The sequence below is a fragment of the Acanthopagrus latus genome, chromosome 17, assembly GCF_904848185.1.
Source record: "Acanthopagrus latus isolate v.2019 chromosome 17, fAcaLat1.1, whole genome shotgun sequence".
Lineage (NCBI taxonomy): Eukaryota > Metazoa > Chordata > Actinopteri > Spariformes > Sparidae > Acanthopagrus > Acanthopagrus latus.
In genome coordinates, this window is record NC_051055.1 from 24,411,255 (window position 1) to 24,438,459 (window position 27,205).

General features: G+C 42.2%; 2 protein-coding genes and 1 long non-coding RNA gene across 8 annotated transcripts in view; 2 read left to right on the forward strand and 1 right to left on the reverse strand.

The window, feature by feature from the left end:
* Positions 1-3,753: 3,753 nt before the first annotated feature.
* Positions 3,754-24,402, forward strand: ago1 (argonaute RISC component 1). Of its 2 annotated transcripts, none has more exons than XM_037074195.1 (19): positions 3,754-4,259; positions 8,026-8,212; positions 11,664-11,784; positions 12,682-12,863; positions 13,462-13,598; positions 13,959-14,093; positions 14,298-14,409; positions 15,666-15,813; positions 15,922-16,041; positions 16,138-16,260; positions 16,401-16,534; positions 16,807-16,991; positions 17,156-17,315; positions 17,603-17,693; positions 19,830-20,024; positions 20,208-20,342; positions 20,438-20,539; positions 20,658-20,857; positions 21,606-24,402. In XM_037074195.1, exons 1-19 carry the CDS (start codon positions 4,235-4,237, stop codon positions 21,712-21,714), a joined length of 2,601 nt encoding a protein of 866 aa, XP_036930090.1. In that variant the 5' UTR covers positions 3,754-4,234; the 3' UTR covers positions 21,715-24,402. The 2 variants fall into 2 exon arrangements, with proteins under 2 accessions (XP_036930090.1, XP_036930091.1); XM_037074196.1 differs by having other exon boundaries at positions 3,757-4,259; positions 14,322-14,409.
* LOC119005975 lies at positions 17,704-25,687 on the reverse strand. Of its 3 annotated transcripts, XR_005070632.1 has the most exons (5): positions 25,549-25,687; positions 20,739-20,834; positions 19,330-19,402; positions 19,066-19,248; positions 17,704-18,400 (listed from the first exon to the last, which is right to left on the reverse strand). It is a non-coding gene; the product is annotated as an uncharacterized LOC119005975 (long non-coding RNA). The 3 variants fall into 3 exon arrangements; XR_005070631.1 differs by having other exon boundaries at positions 17,704-19,248; XR_005070633.1 differs by having other exon boundaries at positions 17,704-19,248; positions 19,330-19,479.
* The window catches only part of LOC119005971 (protein argonaute-3), a 37,888-nt gene continuing 36,260 nt past the window's right edge, over positions 25,578-27,205 (forward strand). For 2 of the 3 annotated variants that reach the window (XM_037074194.1, XM_037074192.1), the window contains exon 1: positions 25,578-26,464. Coding sequence is in view for 2 of the 3 variants with exons in the window: in XM_037074192.1 (XP_036930087.1) it covers positions 26,446-26,464 (19 nt within the window). In the remaining variant the exon portion in view is untranslated. The remainder of the gene's footprint in view (positions 26,465-27,205) is intronic. The other variant, XM_037074193.1, reaches the window with a different exon arrangement.

Consider the following 27,205-nt stretch of genomic DNA (forward strand, 5'->3'; position numbering starts at 1 on the left):
ACAAATGATCAAAATCTGATATATAATGAGATAGTCATATGAAACACAGCGGACCAATACCTGTAATAATGTAGCCAATAATGACATGACAAGACAAAAATCTCTTTTTCTATGCCTTTTAATTCTAGTCTGCAGATCAATGAATGCACGGGCTTATGTGATTCAAGAATGTAAATTAAAGTGCGCTCAGAGGATTAGGCTTCATCATGGGGCCTATAAATACGGCTCATTTCAGTCACACAGAGACTGAACAAAAATCTTGAAGGTTTAGGAAGTATGTTATATTACTCAATTACAGGTAAAATAATGATATTACTGTAACATGTTGCTTTAGTAACACATTCTGTAAAAGACACTGTTCTATAATGCAGTGGCTATTTCATGATGAAATTCTCAAAAACCAAGAAAACAAGTTGAGTCGTTTTGCTGCTACACGCGATTTGTTACCCAGAGAGATCGCTTATGGCCATTCTTCTCATCTAAACTTTTATTACCACCAAGGAAACAAAGCCTGAAATGTCCATTTTGGTGAACACACAATGAGTGACGTCAATGCTGTGCTGCAGTTTTCGTGGCAGAACTCAAAATGATGACTGGATATGCAAAAATAACTGTGTGTGGCATTAGTACACCCATGAAAGGGAAAGTTGGGTAAAGGTGAAAGGTCAACATCAAAAAACATCAAAACAAAAACATGCAAATCATCAACATTTTCATAAGAGAAAATGTTGATGATTATTTATGTAGGAGACAGAAAACCCACAGTTGATCATCCCTATGCCACCCTATGTTGTTGCACTCCTGCTGCAGGCTTCTTCTCATCTGACTGACTGATGGAGAGTCACAGTGACAGCTCTGGTCCTGGAGAAACAGCTGTAGTTCTGGAAAAGACAGCTGTGGTCCTGGAGGAACTGCTCTTGTTCTGGAATTCAAAAGCGCTAACTCTGGTTCAGCATACATTTTTGGTGTGTTTCTTGAAAAACCAGGAACATCATTTGAACTGATTGTTCGTCTGATTTAGACAGCGCTTCTACTTCTCTGTCAGAAAGTGGCAAACACATCTTAAATCCCTGTTCCTGGTCCTGGAAATAGCAGCTTAATTCTGTGTTCTGGTTCTGGAAATACAAGCTGCATTATTTGGATTTCCGGTCCCATTTGTGACTCTACTAAAAAACGTCTCTTCTCTTGAAAATCTGACCAGCAATTCTCCCTCTCCTCCTGGAAAAACCAGCAATTCTGGCTCTGATGATGGAACGACCTGCACACTCCAGGTAATAAAAATAGCAGTTACATGGTTTTAGTTTTGTATAAAATTTTTCCATTCTATTATCCATTATTTTTGTTTATATTCACAAGTTATAATAATGTTATATAATGATCCTTATCATTGTTATGCATTTACACAACAAATGACTTAATACTTCAATAATAAATTTCTTTAATATCTCCATTAAGACTGCTACAGCCTCAACCAAAGTCCATGATTTTAAAAAAAAAAAATTTTTAAACGCCTACGACATTTCTGAATTGGATTTTTGATTATGAAGGAAATCACCAGAGCATTAATTGCCCATGAAATATGAATACAGGACACATTACATAAAAATAACATTGTGAACAATCTGAAAACGTTAAAAACGTAGCTCATTATTTTGAAAGCATTGTTGAGTCACAATGTTATTTCTCCCAGTGAATGTTTGTGTGTGTGAACAACATACCTGGATGAAGAGTAAGCAGAGAGGTTAAACACTGTGGGTCAAATAAAATAACTTAACATTCTTATTAAGATAGAAACAGTTCCTCAGCCATCCAGAATGTGATGTCCTGAAGACAGTTTTTTTGAGGTCGAGTAGTTTGCTGTGAGAATTCAGTCCTAGGAGAAGAATGATCACATCAATCACTGAGTTTCATTAGCATAACAACAAAAAGAGAGCTCGCGTTTTTTTGGGTGATGTGAGCAGACGGGAGCATATGGAGAAAAGAATGGGACCAAGTATAAAACTTTAATGGAGACAGGGAAGGATCTGTTGGATACATATGAAGACAACTAGTCTCGAGTGTCTGGATGACTCACATACCCGCTGTAGAGAGGAAGATACAGTGAGTTTGCCACTTTGCGGTGCCATCCGAATGTGCACTTGTAGTTATTATACCCTGTATATTTTAGCTCAAAGTACCTATTGTCTTGTGATGTAAGAAATGTGCTTGTGAGAAAACATCCCAAACAAATAAACAAACAAAGAAACTAGGAAATCAAAACCTTTTTTGGATGGATGGATGGATGGAATGTAACAAAGTACATTTACTCAAGTATTGTACTTAATTGTACTACTTTATGCTTTGACTTCACTACATTTTGGAGCAATAATATAGTACTTCTTACTTGCTACAATAATGTAACAATTTTAGTTACTAGTTACTTCTTTTATTTGGCTTATTCGATCTAAAATCTGATTAAAATAAACACAGATTCCGATATTCAGAGAAATGCTAAATATTGGATCAAATAACTGGACAGGCTGAAAATCGATCGTCTCATGCTACACAGTAAATGCGCATATGTAAATGTATATATAATTTACCTTTAACTTGAGTTCATGTTTTGCTGGAAAGTTACCTTTACTTCTCTTTAATATCAGATCCTTACTGCTACAACTACTGTTTGCATGATTACTTTCACTTTACCAAAGTAATATTTTGGCACAACATATTTACTTTTACACAAGAATGACTTTGGGTACTTTATACAACACTGTAGATAGCTTATATATAGCAAAGGTGCTATATGTAAGAGCTGGCCACCTGTTGAATTTGTACTCCAAACATAGATGCTAACTGCTACTAACTGTAGCTTCTAGCTAGTAAGTTAAGTTAGCCGTGCACCTAGCAGTCGTCTGAGCTGACTCTGCCTGGACGGGGAGTTCAGATCAGCAGGAAAGTGTTGGTGTTGTTTAACCCTCCTGTTATCTCTGGGTCAAAAATGTGTTTAAAAGCAGAGAAAATGCCTTAAATGTTGTTTTCTCGGTTTGAAATTCTATGACTTTAACTAAAGTGACCCCAACATTAGAATAAGGGAAATATATATAATTCATGTGTCCATGGAAGCTGTACACCACTTGGGTACAAAGATTGTCTTCAGGTTTTTGCAGCTAAAATCACAGTCACAGAGTCAGTTACAGACTACAAAACACACGCGCGCGCGCACACACACACACACACACATTTGACTATTATTGGACGTGCCTTCAGTAAATTGCATTCAAACCTACTTTCTGCACATTTGTGAAACTTTCCTTGGCTTTACAAATACTATTTCTTAATAAAAAATAAAAAAAAATGTTGTTTATCAGTAATGATGCACTGTAAAAAGGGAAAACTCTGATATTCACGCAGTTTCTGATGGATGACAGGTTGTTACTTAATGCAAAATAGATTTGGCATTTAAAGTGAAATGAAATGGAAAAATTCTTACATAACGCGCCCTTAAACCTTAATTATAGGGAGGAAAGTTGCATAATATTTCATAATCATAAAATTAGTTTTGATGTATTCTGAATTGTTTCCCAGTCCTCTGACTAAATCTTATGTTTTTAGTTATTCATATGATTAATAATGTCACAGTGTTCTGTTTTCTCCATCAGGTTCTGAACACACCGGGTCAGACGCGTCTGTCCTCACACTCGTCCATATTTGCATATCTGCAGTGCAGTACCGCTGTCGGCCTCTGGGGTGTGACAGCAAGTTCATCAACAGTTCCAATGCACTTTTTTTAATGGCAAAGAAGAAGTTTGGGATTTTTCGGGGGTGAGGGGCTGGCCTTTTTTGTTCCGCTGGAGAATCCTGCCTGAACGGTGAGCAGGAGCACAACAGACCGACGAGAAATCACAGCGCCGCGGACAATCGGCGAAATCAACGGCGCCGGGAGGGACCGCACCGCCGCGCGACGGAAGAGCCGTTAGAAATCACACCGTCTCTCCGTCCAGCTCTGCCGTTACCAGCTCCGGGGTCAGCGGGCAGACAGGCAACGGGCAGCTATCGCCGTTAGCCTCAACTCCTCTGCGGGTCTGGGGGGTTCTGGTTGGGGCAGGGGGCGGGGGTACACCGAGAAAGGAGAAGACTACACGCCGAGAGGAGGGGGCTGGAAGTCTGAGACGCTTCCAGCCTGAAGGGGCCGGCGGTTTGGCCACAGCACCCCGGACTAGCTAGCTTGTACCCGCGCGGCTAAGTGAATGGGATGGAGCCGGGACCGTCTGGCGCTGGTAGGTGTAATTTTTTAATTATTTTTATTTTATTTTAGTGGTTTCACGTGCTATCAGTCTGAATAGTTATGGGTGCACACATAGACGGCGGGTCTAAAAAAAAAAAGAAAAAACGGGGCACCGTAGCCTGGCCTTAGCGTCAGAGGGATGTACGGGCAGGCTTGGTGACAACCCCGTCTGTTGCATCGCAACGTTAACAAGAGAGGGAGTGGGAGATGGTGGGGGCTCTCTCTCTCGCAGCCTGCATGCACAGTATTTAGCGGAGAAATATACTATTTATCCGGATTTATAGCTGTAGACAAGCCTTTTGGAGCGCTCACAATATCCCCAGCCATGCGCGGGGGCAGGGAGGTCGTGGGAATCTCGGTGAGGAGGGACGAGGTGAAGCCCGCCTTCAAGCAGCGGCAGCGGCGGCAGCAGCAGCTGGCTGCACCCCACACAGCAGACCAGCCTCCCCTTTCACTGACAGCTTACTGTTGCTGAAAGAGTGTTTAATGTCTACACCTTACATGCGCACATGAGGGACACAGGCCTAACATCTGCACATGAATTATTTATGTGAAACCAAAAATAATCCTCAGTGATGTCTGCAAATCTGCCGTTGTTAGAGGTGATATAACCAGTTTATAGACCTAAAGACAGGGATTCACAAGCGATGTGTTGCACTGGATCCACGCTTCGCTTTTAGGTTTATAGCTGGTGCTTATCAGTGCTAGTGCTGATGTTTATTTGGCCGTTTCCTTGGATGACACCAAGGTATGAAGGGAGGCCAATCAAAGCACAAACAAAAGAGTGTCCAACTTTATGCTCAGGTCTGAAGTCCATCTATTGTGGAAAATGCTGAACCCTGGTATTTATGATCCAGCCTTGAATCTGTACTTCTGGCATACAGGGGTTTATATATTGAACAGCCTCTCTCATATTGAGGTGGTGTTGTGAACTCTTAAGAAAATCGAGCAGTTTCTATTTGCACAACCAGGCCTGAGTTTGAAATTACATTGTCAATCTCGATACTGAGCCTTGAATTCGGTTGAATAGGCTTGTTTTTATTTTTTAGGATGGACGAAGGGCCCCCGGGGCCCCTCATCTCAAAAGTCTGCTTTTGTGTTTGAAGTGTGATTATTCAACGTACTATTTTCCAAGATTGAGCTGATTGCCATGTTGAGCTCATGGTCAACAGCCAATTATCCAGAGAGCCAACTAGTTTGGCCGAAACAATTGATGCATAATTGGCTGTTCCTTTTCATTCATGTATTGGCCTGATGAGAGAAGGGGTCTCCTAGTAAACATTCACTACTGGGACTCATTTTGAGATTTTAATGGCTCGCATTGAAGCCTCCACCAAGGCCATTAAAGAACCAAAAGTGTGCAAAAACGTACATATTCCCCCAGATATAACTTTAAAGTAGTCGATTCCCATGTGAGTTGGGCTCATTGCTTGTAACGTTATTGTAAAGACAGTAAGTGGTGAGCGTCCTCATGTTGTGATGCAGCACTAAAGCTCAGCGTTAAGACTTACCGCCCAGGAAAGACTGCTATTGTCTCGGGATATGTGTGAGCGCTGGCTCTGCTTCTCACCATCTGCCTTTACTGGCACGAGGGCGAAGTGTGTGTGTCATTGTGTGAGTGTGCAACGATCACAACGCACCCCAGACGCTCACTTACTCACGAAACATACATGCTTTCTTGCACATAGTGAGAGGATGTGTGTGGCCAGCACATGTCTGGCGTTTGTGTTTATGTTGTTTGTAGTTAAGTGTGATTCAAACATGGACAAACACACGTGCCAAGAAGAGCATCTTTCTGTGTGTTTTATGGCTAATGTTACTCTTCCCGTCAGTTTGGCGTCATCTGAAGGCTGATGGCGTAGCATGTTTGACCCAAGGATTTCCACAGCAGCTATTTAAAGCCGGGCTTTTCCACTTCAGGATACACAGGCGCCTTTGCCCGATGTGGGAACACGCTCAGAGCAGGACCAAAAAGGCCAAGGTCTCTTCAGCATGACCACAGCAGCACCCTGCCTCCTCCCATCTCCACACACACACACACACACACACACACACATACACACACACACACACACACACACACACACACACACACACACACACACACACACACACACACACACACACACTGGTCCCCTGATATCCATGACAATGCTGTGTTGCCGTGGTGTCTCCATGGTGAGGCTGGGAATGTAGAGGGGGCCCCCTGTGTTTGTGTCTATGAGTGTGTATGTGTGTGTGCGTTCGCTGTAGCAAGGGCGCTCCCTCCGTCACACACCCGTGTATTAGTGAGTGTGAGACGGAGGAGCAGGGCAGCTGGGGTCTTTGTTGTGGTGGAGGAGGGCTGGTCTCTGGGGACCAAGAGGTTAAGGCACTGGGCCCCTCTCAGGCAGGAGTCACAGCTAGCCTCACATCTAGCACCCAGTCTCGGACCCCCATCTGTAACACACCTCCTGACTGGCTCAGACTTGTTTTGAAGCCATGATGCTGGTAGGGCTGAAACTCCGCGGTTCTTTTCTTAATGATTAGTCTGCAGATTACTGTGGATGATATAAATAGTCAAAAGAAAATTGCAGCAGCACCCTGAAAAGTCAGGGAAAGTCAAAAGAAAACTGTGAAAAATGCTCGTCACAATTTTAAGTGCCCAACGTGACATTTTCTTTTGTCCAACCAGCAATCGAAAACCCAAATACGCTTATTTTACTCTCATGAATGACAAAGTAGAGCAGCAAGTGCTCACTTTAAAAAAAAAAAAAAAAAAAAAAAAAATGGAACCAGCAGATGTTTGAGATTTTTGTTTGCAAAATGACTTCACTCAAAGTGGTTGGAAACTTATTTTCTTTCCATTGACTGATCCATTAAATGTTGCAGCTGTAGATGCTAGGGTGGATGCTAATAGTCACTTAGCAGTGAGATCTCTGTATTCTGTGGGATGACATTTGAAGTGTGCGTTGGATGAAGAAAGTTTCAGAAATGCAACTTATTTTGAAAGTGAAAAATATATTCAGCGCTGCGACTAATTATTATATTTTAATATCGTTCTAATCTATAAGATCACGCTGAAATGTTAAAAGCTGGAAAAAGCTTTTTGTTTGATGAATTTCTTAAACAATCAGTCAATTATCATGATTGCTGTTAATCTGTATAGAAGGGATGTGATCAGATGAACAAGATGAGTTATCTAGAAATCTTTGCTACTTTGCTACATAAAGAGGCTTTTTTTTCTAACTTGTTTCTTTTTTTTTCCCTCCATAATTTCTCTCGCTGTCATCCTCCCCCCTTCTCTCCCTTGTCCCCCCTCATCTGACCTAATCCGGTTGTTCCTCCTTTTCTTTATTCCTCGCCAATATCCTCCATCACTCTTTATCTCACCACTTGTATAACATACCTCTTTTCCTTTCCCCGGCCCCAAATGCACATTTTGCTGTTTAACTGTTCCATTCTCATTGTTTCTCTGTTTTCACATCTTCCTGTTCCTGCCCCTCGCTCTGGTTTCCACCTATCGTGTCCTCTTGGCCTCTGCCTACGCTTCCTTCCCGACTTATGCCATACTTCTTGCCCTCTGCCCACAACCGCTTCCTCTACCACCTCCTCTCTTGACCGCTCTGTATCTCCTGTGCGCCTGCTTTGCCAATGCCCTTCCTCTGTTCTTCCTCTGTTCTCACCGTTGTTTTGTGCACATCCAATTTCTTTCATTGCTACCTCCTCCCCCCCATCACCTGTCCCTGCCCATGGCTCTCCATCTCCTGTCTGTCCAGTGCCCATGGGGGTCTTCCCCCCACCCCTGCAGCAGGTGTTCCATGCCCCCCGCCGGCCAGGCATGGGTACCGTGGGCAAGCCCATCAAGCTGCTGGCCAACTACTTTGAGGTCGAGATCCCAAAGATGGACGTCTATCACTATGAGGTGGACATTAAGCCCGACAAGTGCCCACGGAGAGTCAACAGGTAACTGCACATGTGATAGCAGCGGTCACGCTTTCATCTTGTATTTCTTATTTGTGATGTCACACATTACTCTGAAAGATCAGCACCTGTCAGTCGTCATGTGTCGTAAACGGTTAAGTCGTGGCAGCGAGGCTTGCATTTTAAGAAGTCAACAAGCAGCTGAAATGCCTGCAGTGTGGAACAGTTTTGAAATTGGATAATGAAAGCCCAACAGTCACTGGTAATCACTGTGTTGTCAGTCTTTCAGGATGCAGAAGCAACAGCCTCTTTGAACGTGAACAATGCTGCTGAAATTTAAATATAATTCTTTGTAACAGCTATTTATTTTTCAGCTTGATTATCATGTTTTGGGGTGGGGAAAATAATAGTCAGCTTAAGCGGAGCTACTCAACTCTCAAGTATCACCTCGACTGGTCATGCTTCTTGTTTTACAGGAAATTCTGTTGGGTACGAAAACAAATACTTCATTGGGATGCACTTGAAGTAGCTATTTAGTTGTATGTTGCTCAAATTAAGGGCAAAAAACCTCAACCTCATCATCATATATTCAGATAAGTAATCATATTCTCCAAACTTCAGACATAACATTCCTGCTTTATATTAAAGGATGTGAGAAAAGTCTCTACAGAATCAGGCAAAAGATAAACACTTAAGTATGCATGCGTATGAGATCACGTCAAGCAGTAGGAAGCCTTCTCTCGCTGCAGTAGCTGTGCCAGAGTGACCGGACAGGACAGATGGTGGAGTCAGAAGTGGATCTAACTTAACTGACCCTTTCACCTTGGCTGGTGTTTATGCATGCTTGAAGAAGCCCTTTTTATTGGATGGTTTGACCGCTTGCTGCCTGATGCAGCTTATTTAAAAAAAGGCTGTGTTGTAATCGAGATGAAGTCACCGATATGAGGCAGGATCCTGAGGATATTGTTGAATAGAATACAAAGTCCATATATGATTTAGCAGGGATTTAAGATTGTCAAAAGTATTGATTTTGACATTTTCTATACCATTTGTTTAGAATGGTACAGTATATACATTTGATAGTACTGAAAGAAAGATCTACAGTCAGATTTTCAACCTAAGGCTGCACAGATATGAACATCATCACAAATGTGATGTTTGTGTGCTTGGTGACTTTTCTGTAACAGCGCTGTGAAAAGAGAAAAGTGATCACATTGTGTGTGACTAGGGCATTTTTGTTTTTGCTGTGTTATGAAAAGATGTATAATTTTTTTTAAACTAGAATCAAACTTTTATTTTCTGGTTTCGTGACAATTTTACATGGATTGCCGTGTTAGTTTCTGTGTGCTTCATTCAATTTTCACTTTTTAATGGAGCTATTACTCCCTTGACAGTTTTTAGTGGGCCAATCCAAATATTCTGTTCAGCTGTAAGAAATTATAAACACAAAAGAGCTGCCATGGTGGTGATTTGTCACGTTTATTACTTTAATCCAAGCATCAAACAGAACATAAACAAAATTCAGGGGGGAAATGTGGTGTCTGTCTGCCTCGCTGACGTTTGTCATGCCTCTCCAGAGAGCTGGTTTCTTTAGGAAAATGAAAAGACTGTTTTGTCTGCCTTCAGAAAAAAAGCGGCAACACGTCACACAATACATATTTGTTAGCTCATGTTTGATCCAGAAGAATTTATCCTTCTATGAAGCCCTGAATGTAAGTTTTCCTTTTACTCTGCCTTTAATTCCTGACTGAAATTGTAGTGTCACACTGTGACTGTGACAACAACAATATGATGGGCTATCATGTTCCACATGTCTTTTGTGTACAGTCATGGGTGAGGTATCAGGGACAGGCTAGAAGCAGAAATAAATATAGGCTGTTTTTGTTTTGATTGTCCGTTTCTTGGCAGTATTCCAATTTGTGTCACTGTCCCAGTGTGTCTCACTAATAGCCTTGTGCCTCTGGGTAATCATCAATAATCATTTAGAATGAGAGGCTGTAAAAGGGTGAGAATCGGTCTTTCAAGCTAGAAAATCTTGACAGTGGTAGAGCAAGGGAATTTTTTCAAGGCTGATAAAAATAACATTTGTTTAGAGAAGGAAAAAGCAATTATTTGATTAATAGACTGATATCACACTCCAGCCCACCCCCTTGCAAGAAAATGACACAGTTGTTAATGAACAAGCTTTTATTTTGTTGGAAAAACTGTACAAATGTTTAACTCAACAAAGTAATATGGACCGAAAGTAGTATTTACATTTTGAAACTTAAAATAAAACTAATTGTAAAAAGGTGGTAGAGATTTTGTTGGGTAGGATCCCGACAACGCTGAACACCATCAGAGCAAAGTTCCGCCAATAACCATAGTTTGTAAAATGTCCAGTTGGTTCCAATTAGTCAACCTAAGCGGTTAATAGGCCACCCTATCATAGATATTTTGTTTCTTTCTGTGGTTGTCATATATGAGGGGTGTCACTATTTACATTTTCAATTAAAAAGATTTATCAAAATGACTTTTCAGTTTGATCATCAAAATGAAAAGCAGCATCAGTGATCCAATGTACTATGAACCCTTTTTTAAAAAGCGGCAGTCGGGGCATATAACCAATGATCTATTCATTTTTCTTAAATCAACTTGATAGATCAATGAATAAAAAAATTTACATCGAAAATTTAAATTGTGGATTTGGAAAATCTTAACACCCCAATATATACAATCATGTAGTTGTAATAGTATTTTTTTTTTCTTCAGACTTGTGCGGCTTCAATTAATAAACTTTTTGCATGTTTCCATGAGACAAATGGATTATTCGCTGTCTTTTTAAAAACAAGCCCAACCCAGGGCTGGTGACCTCATATAGCACTCTGTTTTTGATTTAACAAACAATCTTTTGTTCAAATCATGGAAGATCTCAGCAGTAAGGAAAATGTTGTCTAGAGAGCTTTTCTTGGAGAGGATGTGAAGAGATACAGAAACAAATAGACTTAAATCAGTACTCTATTTGTAATAGGAGTTGTGTTTGCTCAGAAAACCTGAAGTTCCTAAGCAGAATCCTTGAAAAGTGCATGCTTTAGGGACCACCGTCTCTAACATCCAGAGGGGCTCTTTGAGCATCAGCCTCTTTTGCTTTTAGGGTTTGAGACAAAGGTTTCAAGAAGGCACGCAAAGGTCGAGCCCTTTGACCTTCTCTTTTTAGAGCCAATCCTCACCCCCCACATTATTTGAAGGCCAAGGCACCGTTCATTGAAAGGTGGCCCCCTGCACACACCCTCACTCCTTTTGTCTTCGCCACTCCCCCTGTGACCATGAAATACTGCCAACACCAGCTGTATCCTGCTTGATCAATATTCCATCATCTTGAGAACTGCTCCCCCCCGGTCCTGATCACAATGGAGCATCCTGATCAGAGGATGGGTTAAATTGGAAGGGACTCCTTCTGTTTCTGGTGCATGTTAATCTCATCTTGTGTGCATGTGCGTGTGTGTCTCCACAGGGAGGTGGTGGAATACATGGTGCAACACTTCAAGCCCCAGCTCTTTGGCGACAGGAAGCCAGTGTACGATGGCAAGAAGAACATCTACACGGTGCTAGCACTTCCTATTGGGAGTGAGAAGGTAGATGTTTGCAGTGGTTTTGCATTATACTTTTGCACAGTGACATAATCACCCACTTATTTATCCTCAGGGATCAATAAAGTCAGTCTTAAACCCTGCTCAGATGGGAATTTTGGTATTTCTCTAGGGAGGAAGAGTTATCTGAAAACCACAAATAAAGGCACTACTTTATTTCCTGCAGAACACATATGTCCAACCCAGTATTCTTTACAACCATGGACACCTACTGTTTTATGGAACATTGTTACCTTACAGATGGAGTCTTCTAGTTTTAATGTGCATGAGACTGTTTGAGAACAAATAATTCTGCCTTCTTTATCCTGGAAATAGTTGATTAATCCTTTGGTCTATAAAATATCTAAAAGTGTCAAAAATGCACTTCACAATTTCCCAGAACCCAAACTGATGCCTTCAAATTGCATCTTCTGTCCAACCAACAGTCTAAAACTCAAAGACTCTCCATTTATAATATTAATATAACAGAGATTTAAGATGCTGTAACTAGCATAAGTTTGAAATGGTGCTTTAAAAAAAAAAATCACAAATGAAACAAATGATGAATTATTAAGATAGATGACGATTTGTTTTCTCCCAATCGATTAACTGATCAATCCATGCAAAACCATGCAAGCTCAAGTGCTGCTGTAACGTCAGCTTTAGGTAACCAGTCTGTTAGCTGGCACTATGTTGAGTCATACGCAGGAAGTGCCAACTGTAAAGAGAAATACCTCCTTGAACAATGAATCATTTTAGAAATAGGGTTTCCAGTATACTGCACTACCCCATAATCCGCTTTTCTCAGTAATACTCTATCTTTTGGTTATTGTTGTCCTCCTGCTGCAGCCTTCTTTACCTCTCCCCTCCTTTTCCGTCCTTTCTGTCCTCTTATTTCTCTAGGTGGATTTTGAGGTAACTATCCCAGGTGAGGGTAAGGACCGCATCTTCAAGGTGTCCATCCGTTGGCTGGCCAAAGTGTCATGGCGCCTGCTGCAGGAGACTCTAGTCAGCGGCCGGCTGCAGGTCCCCCTCGACTCGGTTCAAGCCCTTGACGTGGCCATGCGCCACCTGGCCTCTATGAGGTAGACGGCATGCACCAGGCAGACACAAACACATAGACTGCAACAAATAATTTACATGTACATCCTCGGAAAATCATCCTTTTGCCAAATTCTTTTTTGTTGATTTTTTAACTGTGCAGTCTAGCGAGGTTAAATAGGTTGTTCCATTCACTTGCATCAGACCATCCATAGCTCCGGGGGTCAGAGTCGGTAAACAAAAGATGCTTGTTAGCTGAGACCTGTGTGAAAGAGTCCACTAAACAATGCTGAGCAGCGGAATAATGATAACTGGCTTGAGGACTTGACCTGAAAATGGTCCAAAAGGATTTCAGAGACAGATGCTCCTGAAAAAAGAAGTCAGTTCAGTGATAATGTTTCCACATTTTTCCACACGCCTGTTAAAAAATACGGCACTGTTCCTTTATGACTTTAGGTGTTTTTCCATGCTAGTTTTCCTCTTTTGCTTTTAAGGGTTACAAAGAGTTGACTTATTCTAAAAAAATTCTACATGACTCGACTTATCTCAACTTAACTGGACATGAAGTCATGATGAGGTCATGCTGTAAATTCAGTTATTTTGCACATTCATCACTTTCCCCTCCCCACCCCCTCCAATTAGGTACACTCCAGTGGGCCGTTCATTTTTCTCCCCACCTGAAGGATACTACCACCCACTGGGTGGGGGCAGGGAAGTCTGGTTTGGCTTCCACCAATCTGTGCGCCCCGCCATGTGGAAGATGATGCTTAACATTGATGGTGAGTCGCTGAAGACACCAGAGAGTGTGCAGTCAGTCAGTGATCTCATTTTTTTTTGTTTGCTGACTTTGCATGACTGGGCAGAAACAATGAGACAATAAAGGTGAAAAAGTAAAATAAAAATACTCTGGGACAAAAGAGGATGTAAACCACCAGTCTCTTTCTGAATCATGATTATGATATCATAACTATAGATGGCTGCTCTCCTTTCTATCGGCTGCTTTATTTTACCATATAACATTATTAACATTACATAATTAGGCCTCGATAAATGACTTAAATGGTGTCAGAAAAGTTTTGTCAACTTTTATCTTCTCTCGCTTACATGGACTTTTTTTTCTGCTCTCTGTCTCCCTCTAGTGTCCGCCACGGCCTTCTACAAAGCTCAGCCTGTAATCGAGTTCATGTGTGAGGTTTTGGACATTCGCAATATCGACGAGCAACCCAAGACTCTCACCGACTCACAAAGGGTCCGCTTCACCAAGGAGATTAAAGGTGGGCGAATGGACAGTGGGACACTGCCTTTCAAACAACACACTGTTATAGAAAATAAAGATTATTTGCTCACTTTATACCTGCCACATACATTTCAACGCTCCCTAGATATTAAACACAAGTTAACACTGTAAAGGTCCATTTTGACATCATGATAATGCTGCTTCATTTCCTGAGACGCTCTTTTAATTACTCATAAGTTAGCTCCCCACTTTTTGTCACTACAAGGCCTGAAGGTGGAGGTGACCCACTGCGGCCAAATGAAGAGGAAGTATCGCGTATGCAATGTCACTCGACGACCTGCCAGCCACCAGACGTAAGTACACAGGCGGCATTAAATGACATTATATGACACTCATTTGGCAGATGCTTTTGTAAGTGACTTATAATAAGCAGCCACTGGAGATTGTCTTGTTACAACCAAAGAGTGCAGGTGCTGAGGAGACGCTGGAACACATTTTAGGAACTAAATCACCACGTTCTCCTTTGCACATTCTAGTTTTAGAGGACGTAACAACACAGAGTCGTCCTGTTGCTCTCTGTTCGTACTGTTGCATGATTCTGATGTTTGAATGAATGGAAGGAATGAAAAGTTTCTGTGTCTCTTGTTCACTCTTTGCTACTGAGTGAATGAGAGAAAAAAAGCAAAGTGAAATTCAAGGCCATAGCGAGTGCTTTCACTTTTTAAAACCATACAAATACAAATCTTAATTTCACCCTATGTACTCTCTGCTCTGCTGACAGCTATCTTTGTACCACACACTCAGCATTCTGCACAACTAGATTTACTGGCCCAATGTGGCATATTTCTTACCCGAGGGCGATCTTTATTGTTGAGCCCTGCTTTTTATCTTATTTTGTTGGCACTGTGAGCTCTCATAGAGGAACTATGTTAATCAATACTTCCTGTGGTTGAAAGACAGGTAGGGGATTTTCCACTGCAAATCTGCTGCGGAAAATCCCCTAGGATCGTTTCCTGGTAGAAATACCACATTATATAGTAACAAAGATTACAAACAAATATTCATGAGTATTTTAGCCCAAATAATTATTTTTTATGCTTTGAATACATTTTGAAAGTTGTTTAGATGAGAAGTCCACGAGTTTGGTTAGAAAAATAAAACAGTCATTCTGTTTAAGAAACAGTGACTCTCCAGTTAGATGAAATAGAAGTCCATACTCTTAGTTGGCAGTCAGACAAGGAATCCAAGGCACTGTGATGATGATGATGATGATGATGATGATGATGATGACGACGATGATGATAATGATAGTGATAACAATTCTTTATTTATTTATGGATAAGCCAACAGTCTCATCAGGAAGACTGGTGATGACGGATTAATTGTACCACTTCAGACCATTTTCAATATTTATCAACAAGTGCAAATATTCTGTTTAACAACTTGTTTAATGGCATCTGATAAGTTGGCCAAGAGGTGGCCGGTCACGCTTGCGCTGACAATGACATTTGCCACTGATGTGGCCATGTGGGGATGCATCTGCTGAAATTTTATTATTTTTTTTCTACAAAATGTTATAATAGTTCATGTGTTTTGTCTTGTCTCCCAGGTTTCCCCTCCAGCTCGAAAGTGGGCAGACAGTAGAATGTACAGTGGCCCAGTACTTCAAGCAGAAGTACAACCTGCAGCTAAAATACCCCCACCTACCCTGTCTACAGGTGGGGCAGGAGCAGAAGCACACTTACCTGCCCCTGGAGGTGAGGAAGAAATCAAGGATAACTGAGTTAATTTTGAGATACGTCCATGATTTGTCCGACCAATGGCTAATGTCTGCACCCTGATGACTCTGGATTTTTTCGTTCCAGGTGTGTAACATTGTAGCTGGTCAACGATGCATCAAGAAGCTGACAGATAATCAGACCTCCACTATGATCAAAGCCACAGCTCGCTCTGCACCCGACAGGCAGGAGGAGATCAGCAGGCTGGTGAGTTGTACAGAAAACTGCCGGGTGGAGGCCATATATGAGTGTATGACTCTGTGATTTCTGTGAAATATGATGTACGTCCTTCACTCTCCACAGATGAAGAACGCTAACTTCAACTTGGACCCGTACATCCAAGAGTTTGGGATCAAGGTGAAAGATGACATGGCTGAGGTGACGGGCCGGGTGCTTCCAGCCCCAATCCTGCAGTATGGAGGACGGGTAATACATCACTTATTATTTTAGGAAAATCAGTAGGGACACTCCAAACGAAAATCCTTCAGTTGCATTTTTTCACACGCAGTTGTAGTCCTGACCTGATTTAGTTTAAACTTCCTCTCCTGTGCTCCTCTCATCTACAGAACCGTGCCATTGCTACCCCCAACCAGGGAGTGTGGGACATGAGAGGGAAGCAGTTTTATAATGGCATCGAGATCAAAGTGTGGGCGATTGCCTGCTTTGCCCCCCAGAAACAGTGTAGAGAAGAAGTGCTCAAGTAAGTACTAATGAGTATTAACATTTTCTCCAGAACATCCTTTGGCTGCTGTGCATTTTATAGTGGTAACTCATTAGATGCTAACAAGAGACAAAATGTACATCCACAGTGCTTTATTTAGCTACATTTGGTATCTCCAAACTAGTGATTCACTGCGATATATAATCAATATTTCCTAATGGCAGAGGAGGGATACAGTGAAAGACAGAAGTCTGAGAAACTGGAGTCATTGCTTGCTGACTTTTGTCTGAACTGCTCTGGTTTCCTCTCAGAAACTTTACAGACCAGCTGCGTAAAATCTCTAAGGATGCTGGAATGCCGATTCAGGGCCAGCCGTGTTTCTGTAAATACGCCCAGGGAGCGGACAGCGTGGAGCCCATGTTCAGACACCTGAAGAACACCTACTCTGGACTGCAGCTCATCATCGTCATCCTGCCGGGAAAAACCCCTGTCTACGGTAGGCTGTGTCACTAATATATTGATTTGGATCTACTCTCAGTTAATTTATTTTTGTTTCATCAAGACAAATTAAGTTAAGAAGTTGAACTTCCAGAAAATGCTACATCAGTCCTTCAGCTTCAGAGTGTTCCTCATGTCCCATTTTCTAACTGTCCCCCTCAGCCGAAGTAAAGCGTGTGGGAGACACGCTCTTGGGCATGGCCACGCAGTGTGTCCAGGTGAAGAACGTGGTGAAGACGTCCCCTCAGACCCTCTCCAACCTCTGCCTCAAGATCAATGTGAAGCTGGGAGGCATCAACAACATCCTGGTGCCTCACCAACGGTAAGCTTTTGTTTCGACTCCTTATTAATTAGTTGTACAGGTTTATGTAATAGAGTTTATATTTACAAATCTATTGTCTCTGGTAACACCTACGATGTAAGTGTTGTATCGTCCTTTATTTGGTCTTCTTTTGCCACACTTTTACAGTTTCATCTTAAGTATTTGAAGCCAACCAAGTCCTGCTAAATTACAAACTGAACACTGACTCATCTCAGCCTGTGATGATAACGCAGCTCCCCAAAAAGCAACTCTGTAATTTACATCTCCTCCTCCATTCGCTCACTCAGGTCAGCAGTGTTTCAGCAGCCGGTTATCTTCCTGGGAGCAGATGTCACGCACCCCCCTGCTGGAGATGGCAAGAAGCCCTCCATTACTGCTGTAAGTCTTCATTAATAAAACACTAGTTGACCTTGAACACAATCTCAGGAAAAGGAAGGGAATGTGCAGTTCCTGTGCAACAAAGTCGGGGTGTGCAGGATGAGTCGATGCGTGGGGGACACTGGAGCGCTTTTGTCTCTCAATCAAAACAAAATCCAGGTGATTAAACAGTGGGAATATGTGTTAGCTGCACCAATACATTGTGCAAATATTGTCTAAATTGTTATTATTTTATTATTCAAAAGGGTTGTATTTGTGTTGTAGCAAAAGGGAACTGTCAGTCCTGTAGTCATTCATGCTACTGATCAACATGAAATACAAATGAAATTAAATAAAAAACATGTTCCCCAACCCAAACCACAATAATATTGTGAATCGAGATATTTTTGCGAGACAATATCGTAATATAACATTTGGAGACTCTCATCTCTTATTATATTATATTGAGGTAAATATTGATTGTCTAGTGGATCGTAGACATCTATACAGTCAGGGTTATTTATTTTTCTCAAGTCAGCATCGATAGTATGAGTTTATGACAGGAACAGCAGCTTAGGTCAGTTGGCTGCAATTGATATAGATACAGCAACAAGTCAGAGTAATGCATTTATATACTTCTAATCAGCATGAATATGAGGCAGCTTCTGTCCACTGCTACTGTTTGTGTTGGACACAGCAGTTCTGTGTCAGCTCTGATACACAGATGGCTAGAAGGGGGAAAAAAAGTGGATTAGACCTTTACCTGGGGAATAGTAGCCTCCAAGAATAATGGAAGGTGTCCAGCACAAACGTTTCAACCTTGGTCTACCTGTTTAAATCCTTTTCAAAGCCATAAAAAAACTTTTTCTGTTATCTATTTATAAGTCTATCGTTACACAATGTTAAAAGTATATACGTGTCTGATGGCCGTCCAGGTGCTGTGATGGCAGGAGCACTCCTTTTTATAGGCAAATCAAAAAACAACAGGGGCATGGAAGTAATGCAAACGACCTCGAGATGTCATAGACAAGCCGACGCACGCGGTCGTGGTTGCTCAGTGACAGCGGCACCAGGTCACAGTGTTCATGAATGTTGCCAAGAGAGAAGAATCCCATAGCCAAAAATAGATATTTGAGGCAGAAGCACTTCAAACTTACACACATAATGCTGTAGAGTGAATGTCAATGCACGCTGCTCATATGTGAGCATCCATTATAATTGTTCCTATTCTAGCAACAGAAACAGGGAAATAGTATTATGTTTGCTGGATGGATGAGATCACCTATTGGCTCTGGTATCGGGTATCTGCGCACTTGTAATTCATTTTGGCATTTTTATTAGTCACCGCATTTATTTACAGCTTGTGTAATCACTAGCTGTTAATAACACTTACCAACCAATTCAGCCTGATGAACTGTTGAAGTATTTTGCCTGATCAGAACATTTCATCAGCACCAACTTGTTCATATTCTGATGCAATAAATCAATGGCAAAGACCCGGACACACCCTGCTTTAAAAGTCAGTTTCATGAAACCCGTCTGTTGTCAGTCTGACTTGGATACACCATAAATGAGCCTGAACAAAGAAAAAAAAAACATTAGTAAGAGAGGAGTTCATGAAGGAAGAAGGGAAACAAATGGCTCATCACTGACTCACGTTCAAAAAGGAAATGACGTCAACCCCCGTCCGCCCTTGACCCCAGCTCGACTGTGGTTGGCTGCGTTGTTGCCTAGCAATTATGACAAACGTTTGAGTCACACACGGCAAAGGATGGGAGAGGAGAGTGGGTCTGTCTGATCCTCCTGACTGAGGAGAAAAACTGGTGAAATATTACAATTTTAGTGCAACTCAAGGATTCGAGGGAAGAAAAATAAAAGGTGGATGTTGAGCATCCAACATTTTCCATTAACAGCCTGTAGGGGATGCTAACATGCAGATGTACACACTGGGGCAAGCAGCTCATAACAGTGAGAGGAAAATGAGACTGTGGAGGATTTCTATTGCATAACATATCATTTGATCATTTTTATATTTTGCTTGGGAACATTTACTTGTCTTGCAAACAGATTATTCTAAATGAGGGAACTGAGGACTAATACGCAAGAATTTTTTCTTTGTTTCTCCATCATATCATCACTTCCTCCCCTGTCTTCCAGGTGGTAGGCAGTATGGATGCTCATCCCAGCAGATACTGTGCCACAGTGCGTGTCCAGAGACCCAGGCAGGAGATCATTGAGGATTTGTCGTATATGGTGCGTGAGCTGCTAATTCAGTTCTACAAATCTACCCGGTTCAAGCCCACAAGGATCATTTTCTACAGAGATGGAGTTCCTGAGGGACAGTTGCCGCAGGTAAGATAGTGCTGTGGTTGTTGAAACTGAATATTGTCTTTACTCCACTGGATTTTCCAATTTATGGGAAAATGTATAATTTCTTATTACCTTTGCATAATGATGTGAAAGTGCTTTTAAGCATTGGTCTATAAAATTCACTAAAGCAGCTTGAGTGCTGATAAAGAATGCTCTTGTGTGTAGATTCTCCACTACGAGCTCCTGGCCATCAGAGACGCCTGCATCAAATTGGAGAAAGACTATCAGCCAGGCATCACCTACATCGTCGTGCAGAAACGCCACCACACACGCCTCTTCTGTGCTGACAAGTCTGAACGGGTGAGCTTTCTGACACAATTATTTGTTCTCTTTTCATACCCACATCTTTTAATTCACATGTTTAATAATTATCATCTCATGTTTCCTGCTGATAGATTGGGAAGAGTGGCAACATTCCTGCAGGGACTACAGTGGACACCAGCATCACTCATCCCTTTGAGTTTGACTTCTACCTGTGCAGCCATGCAGGCATACAGGTAATAATGTCAAACACATAATTTTTATATCACCCTACACATCCAATTTGTTTGTTTTACATAGCCAATTTATTGCGTAAGTGTTTCATCTCATTTTTACTGCCATCTCTGTCTGCAGGGTACCAGCCGACCGTCTCATTACTACGTCTTATGGGACGACAATCGTTTCACGGCTGATGAGTTGCAGATTCTAACTTACCAGTTGTGCCACACGTACGTGCGCTGTACCCGCTCAGTCTCCATCCCTGCGCCAGCCTACTATGCTCGTCTCGTGGCCTTCCGTGCCCGCTATCATCTGGTGGACAAAGAACATGACAGGTCAGTGTGATTATGTAAAATTTTGCATATATCTTCATCGATTGTGACTTTGGTTTTAGTTCCCCAAATTCCCATTGGGGCTGTTCAGTGTATCCAAATTGTATTGGTATCATGATATGAGTCTATATATCATCTAAGATTTTTGATATTGTTATAGCAAAGGTGCTGTCTTTCTAGTAAGACCACATTACGGTAAAGTGATTTCATTTTCAGAACTTACCAGACGTTCAATGATGATATCTATCAAAACCCTTTGTTGTTTTAGTATTTTATGAAAGTACCAATAGTCAGCCCTACAATAATGTCACAAAATAGAAAAAGTAGTTTTTGGAAAAAAAAAATTATCATTTTGGATTTGGTGTCCCAGTCCTAAAATTTCTGAGGTGTTTTAAGTGTAATTTCCAAATATTAAGATAAAAATTGTTTCATTCTACCACCTTAAAACTGTAGCAACGTTATTTTAAGGTTTGATCACCCAGCCCTATGGGACACAGCAATTGGAAAGTCCTCATTTTAAATTCTGTTTTAAGAAGCTGTAAAATAGTTAAAACCCATGTACTTTTCAAAACTATCACACAAAGTACATCAGTCTTAATATAACAGTTATACAACGCCATATTGTCTGCCATATGACACAACTCCATGTGGGGTTTGGATCCCACGTTTGAGACTTTATAGTGAAACTAACATCAACAAAAAGTGTTGCTGATTTTCGCTCTGTAACTTCTCCCCTGTCGTCTCTCTGCAGTGGAGAGGGCAGCCATGTGTCTGGTCAGAGTAATGGTCGGGACCCCCAGGCGCTGGCCAAAGCTGTTCAGATTCACCACGACACCCTGAGGACCATGTACTTCGCCTGAGCGCCACCAACCATCACCACCATCGATCCCTCCCACCTCATTTCTACCTGAGCGGGCACATGGCCCGCCACCACCTCATCCCCATCCCTTATTCCCAATGACTGCCCACCACACATACTCCACAGACCTGCCAGTCATTCACCCAAATTCAAGAAGAAACACAAGGCCCTTCACCTGTAAAACACAGGCAGACTCTACAGCCTCATGCACTCAAAAGGTTATGAATATTATTATTATTATTATTGTCATTTTATTGTTTTTATTTTACGAGGACTATTGCTCTTTTTATGTTGAATTTTTAAAACTTGGGTATTATTATGTAATTGTATTGTACGCTACCTTCACACTCCTGTGTATGTAAGTATGCAATACGGATGGGAGGTAAATAGGCGATGAAAAGAAAAAGAAAAAAAAATCACAGAGAACTTTTTTAACTGCCACCACGATGCTGCCTCTTTACCCATCCGAACGCCGGATGCCAGTGTTCCAAGCCCCTTAGTATGGGGATCCTCCAGAAGGGTGGTACTGGGCACGCACACGTACATGTATCATTTTAACGTTGTCATGAACTACATTCATGTTTTTAATGTTTTTGAATAATGTTATTTTTTTAAACAGCCTTGAGGAGTCTGAGGTATGGTACATTAGCACTTAGTGTTAGCATGTAGGTGCCACCAGTCCTGCACATAAGAGTTTGTTAGTACATGTGAGGCTAGCCCTCTGGTCTATATATTAGCAGACAGGAAGAGCAGGTGTAGCATATCGTAGATACAGGAGAGAAGTCCTGCCGCACTCTCTGTGCTGGTCGGCCAGTCCCTTAGAGATTTAGCCTATAGAGGCAAGCTTAGCATAACAATAGAGGGACCATTTGCATAGAGTGTATCAAATATACTTGCACCCCATGCACCTAAACCAGCATTATTAACCAGCCAAAAGTGATGCCAACCAATGGAAGGGGCACTTAAACAGGAAGATAATTTTTTATTTCTGTAATGCTCTTTTAGGATATACGAGGCACTTTTTTCTTAATTTTATTTACTTATTGATTTATCCTTCTTCAAAAATGCTGAGACTTGTTGGTCCCGAGGCTTGACATGGACTTCTTTGGAAGTTTCCACACCCGTACTCGCATAGCTTTCAAAACAAAGAGGTAACTAAGGCAATAGGCAAGGTCAACACTCCTCTGTAGATTTGAATGCAGGCAAATATGAAGTCTGTGATCACTTAAGTGCTGCGAAAGCTGAACTCACATTCAGCAACTGACCTTGCGCCGATCATTCTGCACATTCCGACAGGTAACAGTGGAGATGACGCCATGCAGTGCACTCAAAACTTCCACCCACGCATGTCTTTGTGTAACTACGCACACCTCTCCCCGTTTTTTTTTTTGTTTTTTTTTTTGCTTTACACGAAGCTCTTCCCTCTGCAGGCATTTACAACTCATAGCCTGGATAGCAGAAGCACACACACATCTCTGCCCTCTCAGTCTCTTTCTAAGCATGTAGAGACCGACCTCTTCAAATGCACTTGTCCCCTTATATCCCTCCAAACTACCGCTCATCTCCCTCTCCATCCTCACCTTCTATCCTTGCTGTTGATTCTAACTTTTTAACATCGCACACCTGAAGCATCCCCTGCCCCGATCCCCTAGCTTGTGTTAGCCAATCCCCATTGGTGCTCTGTGTGCATGGGCGGCACAGATAGGGGATTGCTACATTGGACAGGGTGGGCCACTATTACTACTACTTAATATGCCCTGCCTATACATCTAGTCACTTTCTGGATTGATGAAAAAAATGCATGTGATTATTTTTTATGACTGGATATTCTGAGCCACCTTATTTTGGTTTCCGTAGCGGTAGGAGCACTGCGCTCACCACTGCCTGTCAGTTGTTTTGCCTCGATTGTGTAATGGTTATAAGGACTGCTTTTTCCTTTGTCATTATTATTATTATTATTAATATTATTATGATTATTATGATTATTGTGACTAGAGTCAGAGTGTATCCTCAAGAGGGCACTGTGGAGACGGTCTCAAAATTCCACCTCAGTTGCCCTTTAAGCGCCTCAAATCTTGTCTGATGGTCAAAAGCCCCTTTGAGCTGTAAGGGATCAAAAGATAAGAGATCAGATGAGTTTGATTTTTAAATCATGTTTATTAACTTGCATAATCAATATGCCTTTGTACACCGTTTTACTGATCCTTCATCGTGTCCAAGGTGATTTGTATATATAAATATATAATATTAACCTGTTATGTATTTTGGCTCACCAGTTGCCGGGCCTTTCACAGTTGGGGTCAGTGTTCTATCCCTCATTCTGTGCTGAAATAATAATAATAAGAAAAAAAAAAAATCAGTCTAGGGGCATTTCCCAGCACCACTGAAACCAGATGCAGTTCTTCACTCACTGAAGCCACAAAGCACCTTGCAAAGGGGGGAGACGATATGGCAGTCACCCTGGAAATGCATCATGTGGACACTGGAGAGTCCACTCCTCTCCACACAGCCTCACTGTCTGACTAAGCAATATTGAAGCCACTGATCAAGAACAGTCCTTGTCATAGCACTTCCCAATAGATTTGAATGAAAGGACATGGAAGCATATTATTTTGGCTCTGTATGTGATAGTATGGGAACTCTGTTGGGGCGGGTTATTTTTTAAAGAAAATAAAATTGTTTTTTATTACGCCTGTTGTTTGTTTTTGTTTTTTTTACTTGCTTATCACTTTAATACTGTGATGCTGAATTGAGTTTTAACTTACAGAAGCAACTTGTGTCCATTTGGAGAAGAATATTTGAATCTTTACAATGTTGAGTGGTGTAGCTTCCTCTTTTTATATACGTTTTCGGTGAAATGCCTGAAATAGGTTCTGTGGTTACCTCAGGCTGAAGATGTGTTCAAATTTTATTCTACGACGTAAAATACATCATTAAATGTCCCACGTGTCTCAGAATCAGCGGATGCTAACAAGTGTCTAAATGAGACTGCAGAAGTTGTCAGAGACATTAAAGCTTCATCACACCGAACCCAGAGACTCATCTACTTACTTGTCCGTCTTTACAGGCAGACTTCAGTGACAGACTATTGTAACTCTAACTTTACATCTTGTAGATTGATCAATTTATAAACAAAACGTGATTAGTAATTGTGTAGTAAGACGCTCGGTGGTGGTGACATTTAAATCATGGGACCACAGTGCAGTCCATCTGTGTTTGTCTGTTCAACTGTGAAGATTATCTTGCTGAACAGAACGTGTAAGTACCATACATTATTTCAGCAATAAACAAAAATCCAATACAGAAATCACTCAAGCTTTCTGTCGAGGGGAACCAGGGTGAAGGAAACTTCCGCATTGGCCTACGAAAAACATGTCATCGCTACACCGCTCTATTGATGAGGCAATAATACGAATTCAGAAATATCTATGAATAAATGAGAATGAAAAAAAACACTGTTTGAAGCTAGAAAGGTGGCAGGGTCCGCCACATGTAATCAAGGTGAAACTACGAACCCGTTGTCCTTCAAGGTCAGTTTGTATGTTCAGTTTATTCAGTCGTGAATACAAAGAGTTTGTTTCAGACATAAAATTTCAGTCAACAAATCTTTCTCTTGTGCACCTTTAATATAATGACCACAATTCTAATCGGAGCTGAAAACGAGACTGAACTTACATTTACGCATTTTACACCACAGCAGAGGAGATGTGGGCTCAGACTTTCAGTCTGAACACAAATCTAACCAACAATTCATATATTGCTCTGATCAAATTAATCCACTGTAAATCTGAGACTTCATGAACGCAGCCCCAGTGTTGTCAATGTAGGGGGTTACCTTTAGGTGAAGGCGGAGTTGATGGTTCTGACGTGTGGTGACACAGAGCCCACCTCTTCCTGTCGGTGTCAGAAAGGCAACTTCACCATATTTAGCTGGCTCGCCGAAGCCCCGCAGAGTTGATCTGTCAACCAGGCTGAAAACCCCCCGACACTTATCGGCGGACGCTGCCCGGCGTTGACAGCTGTTTCTCATCACCGGGACACGACATACAGGGGAGGACGTCGTCGGGACATGGTGCTGGAGGAGCGGGGCCGTGTCGGCGGCTGGTTTTAACGCGATAAAAGTAGCCGTTCGTCTTGTCAGAATCCCAACTGTCCAACCGCCGAGCTAGCGGGCTAGCTAATTATCGCAGCTACCTCCGACGCTCGCCGTGTCGCGGAGACGAATTTATGTCGTCTCCGTTCGTGCCCAGCTGTCGGCAGGGATTCGTTTGGACTCGCTGACCCCGCTGTGATGATATCCTGACAGCTCCTCTCATCCGTGCCTGCCACTTTCCCGAGCCTGGCTAGCGAGCTAACTTGGCTAACTAGCGGGTTTTTCACTGCCACAGGGTCGCGTACAGCAACCAGTAGCCTTCGCCGCGGCAGCGGACTCCGATTGGATACGTTGACCGTGTGCGAAGCGGCGGTGTGCGGAGGGGGGTGGACGCCGGAGACCCCCGGCCGGCGAGACGACCGTACCGAAGGGCCCCTATCTGACAGCCCGCAGAGAGGAGAGGGAGACAGGGAGAGAGGAGTGAGGGGAGAACCAGCAGACAACCAGGGGGGACTTGGCCGTTCAGCGCTGCAGAGGCGGTGCACGGCTGAAGGAGACACCGGACTGAACGGAGCAAGAGTCCCACACGTTTTTTTGACAACTGTGATCCGGGAAGTGAACCGGGCAGGGACCTCATGAATGGAAATCGGAACTACAGGTAAATCAACCCGTTCATGTCTCTTTGCTAAGTTGTCGTCTGGTTTACATTACATGTGTCGGTGGTTACAAGTTACATGTCGTCGGGGGGGATGAGAGGGGGATGATGGCTGGATGTGACATCCCTGAGTGGAGCTTGATGGCGTTAAACAGTAACCAGGGAGTCTTGTATTTTTCTGCCACAACACGAGTCACAGTTGATTTACTCCCCCCCCATATGAGACCGGCTTCTTTTGGAATGAGAGGCAACATATTTGGCTGTCGTGATCGTTCATTGTCTAAGTGCACTGAGGACCAAGACTGTCTCAAACTCATTATCCAGGTGTGTGGGCTTTGTTGAGCAGGTGTTGAGGTCAAGTCTGGTATTCCCCTGCATTACCAGGAAGACTCCCACCATACTAACTCGTTGTATTAGTGTTCTTGGGGCAGAATGACATGTGCTGAGGTCAAACCTTTCCAGGATAGTCACTTGAGATCTTATCTTATCTTGTCTTGTCTTTGGGTCACCCGCTGACCCCAGACTCACAGTAGCCTCTGTCACAACATACAGTCTGAGATTTAACCAGTTTTGCCCTGATCGATGCTACGTGCATGAAACCTTAAACGTATCCTGTTTTCTAATCTCAGAATCAGAAATGTACAGTATTATTTAGGTATTAACATGAACGTGAAAAGTGATGGAAGTCCTCTAGTTTTAGTAGACGATCTTTAATGTACAGTCGGACTTATTTTCTTCGAGGTT

Coding starts and splice junctions, on each gene's coding strand:
- ago1 (XM_037074195.1), top strand. CDS start 4,235: ATGGAGCCGGGACCGTCTGGCGCTG. Junction 14,094..14,297: donor CTTCACCAAGGAGATTAAAG/GTGGGCGAATGG, acceptor CTCATAAGTTAG/CTCCCCACTTTTTGTCACTA. Junction 16,042..16,137: donor AGGAGGAGATCAGCAGGCTG/GTGAGTTGTACA, acceptor CACTCTCCACAG/ATGAAGAACGCTAACTTCAA.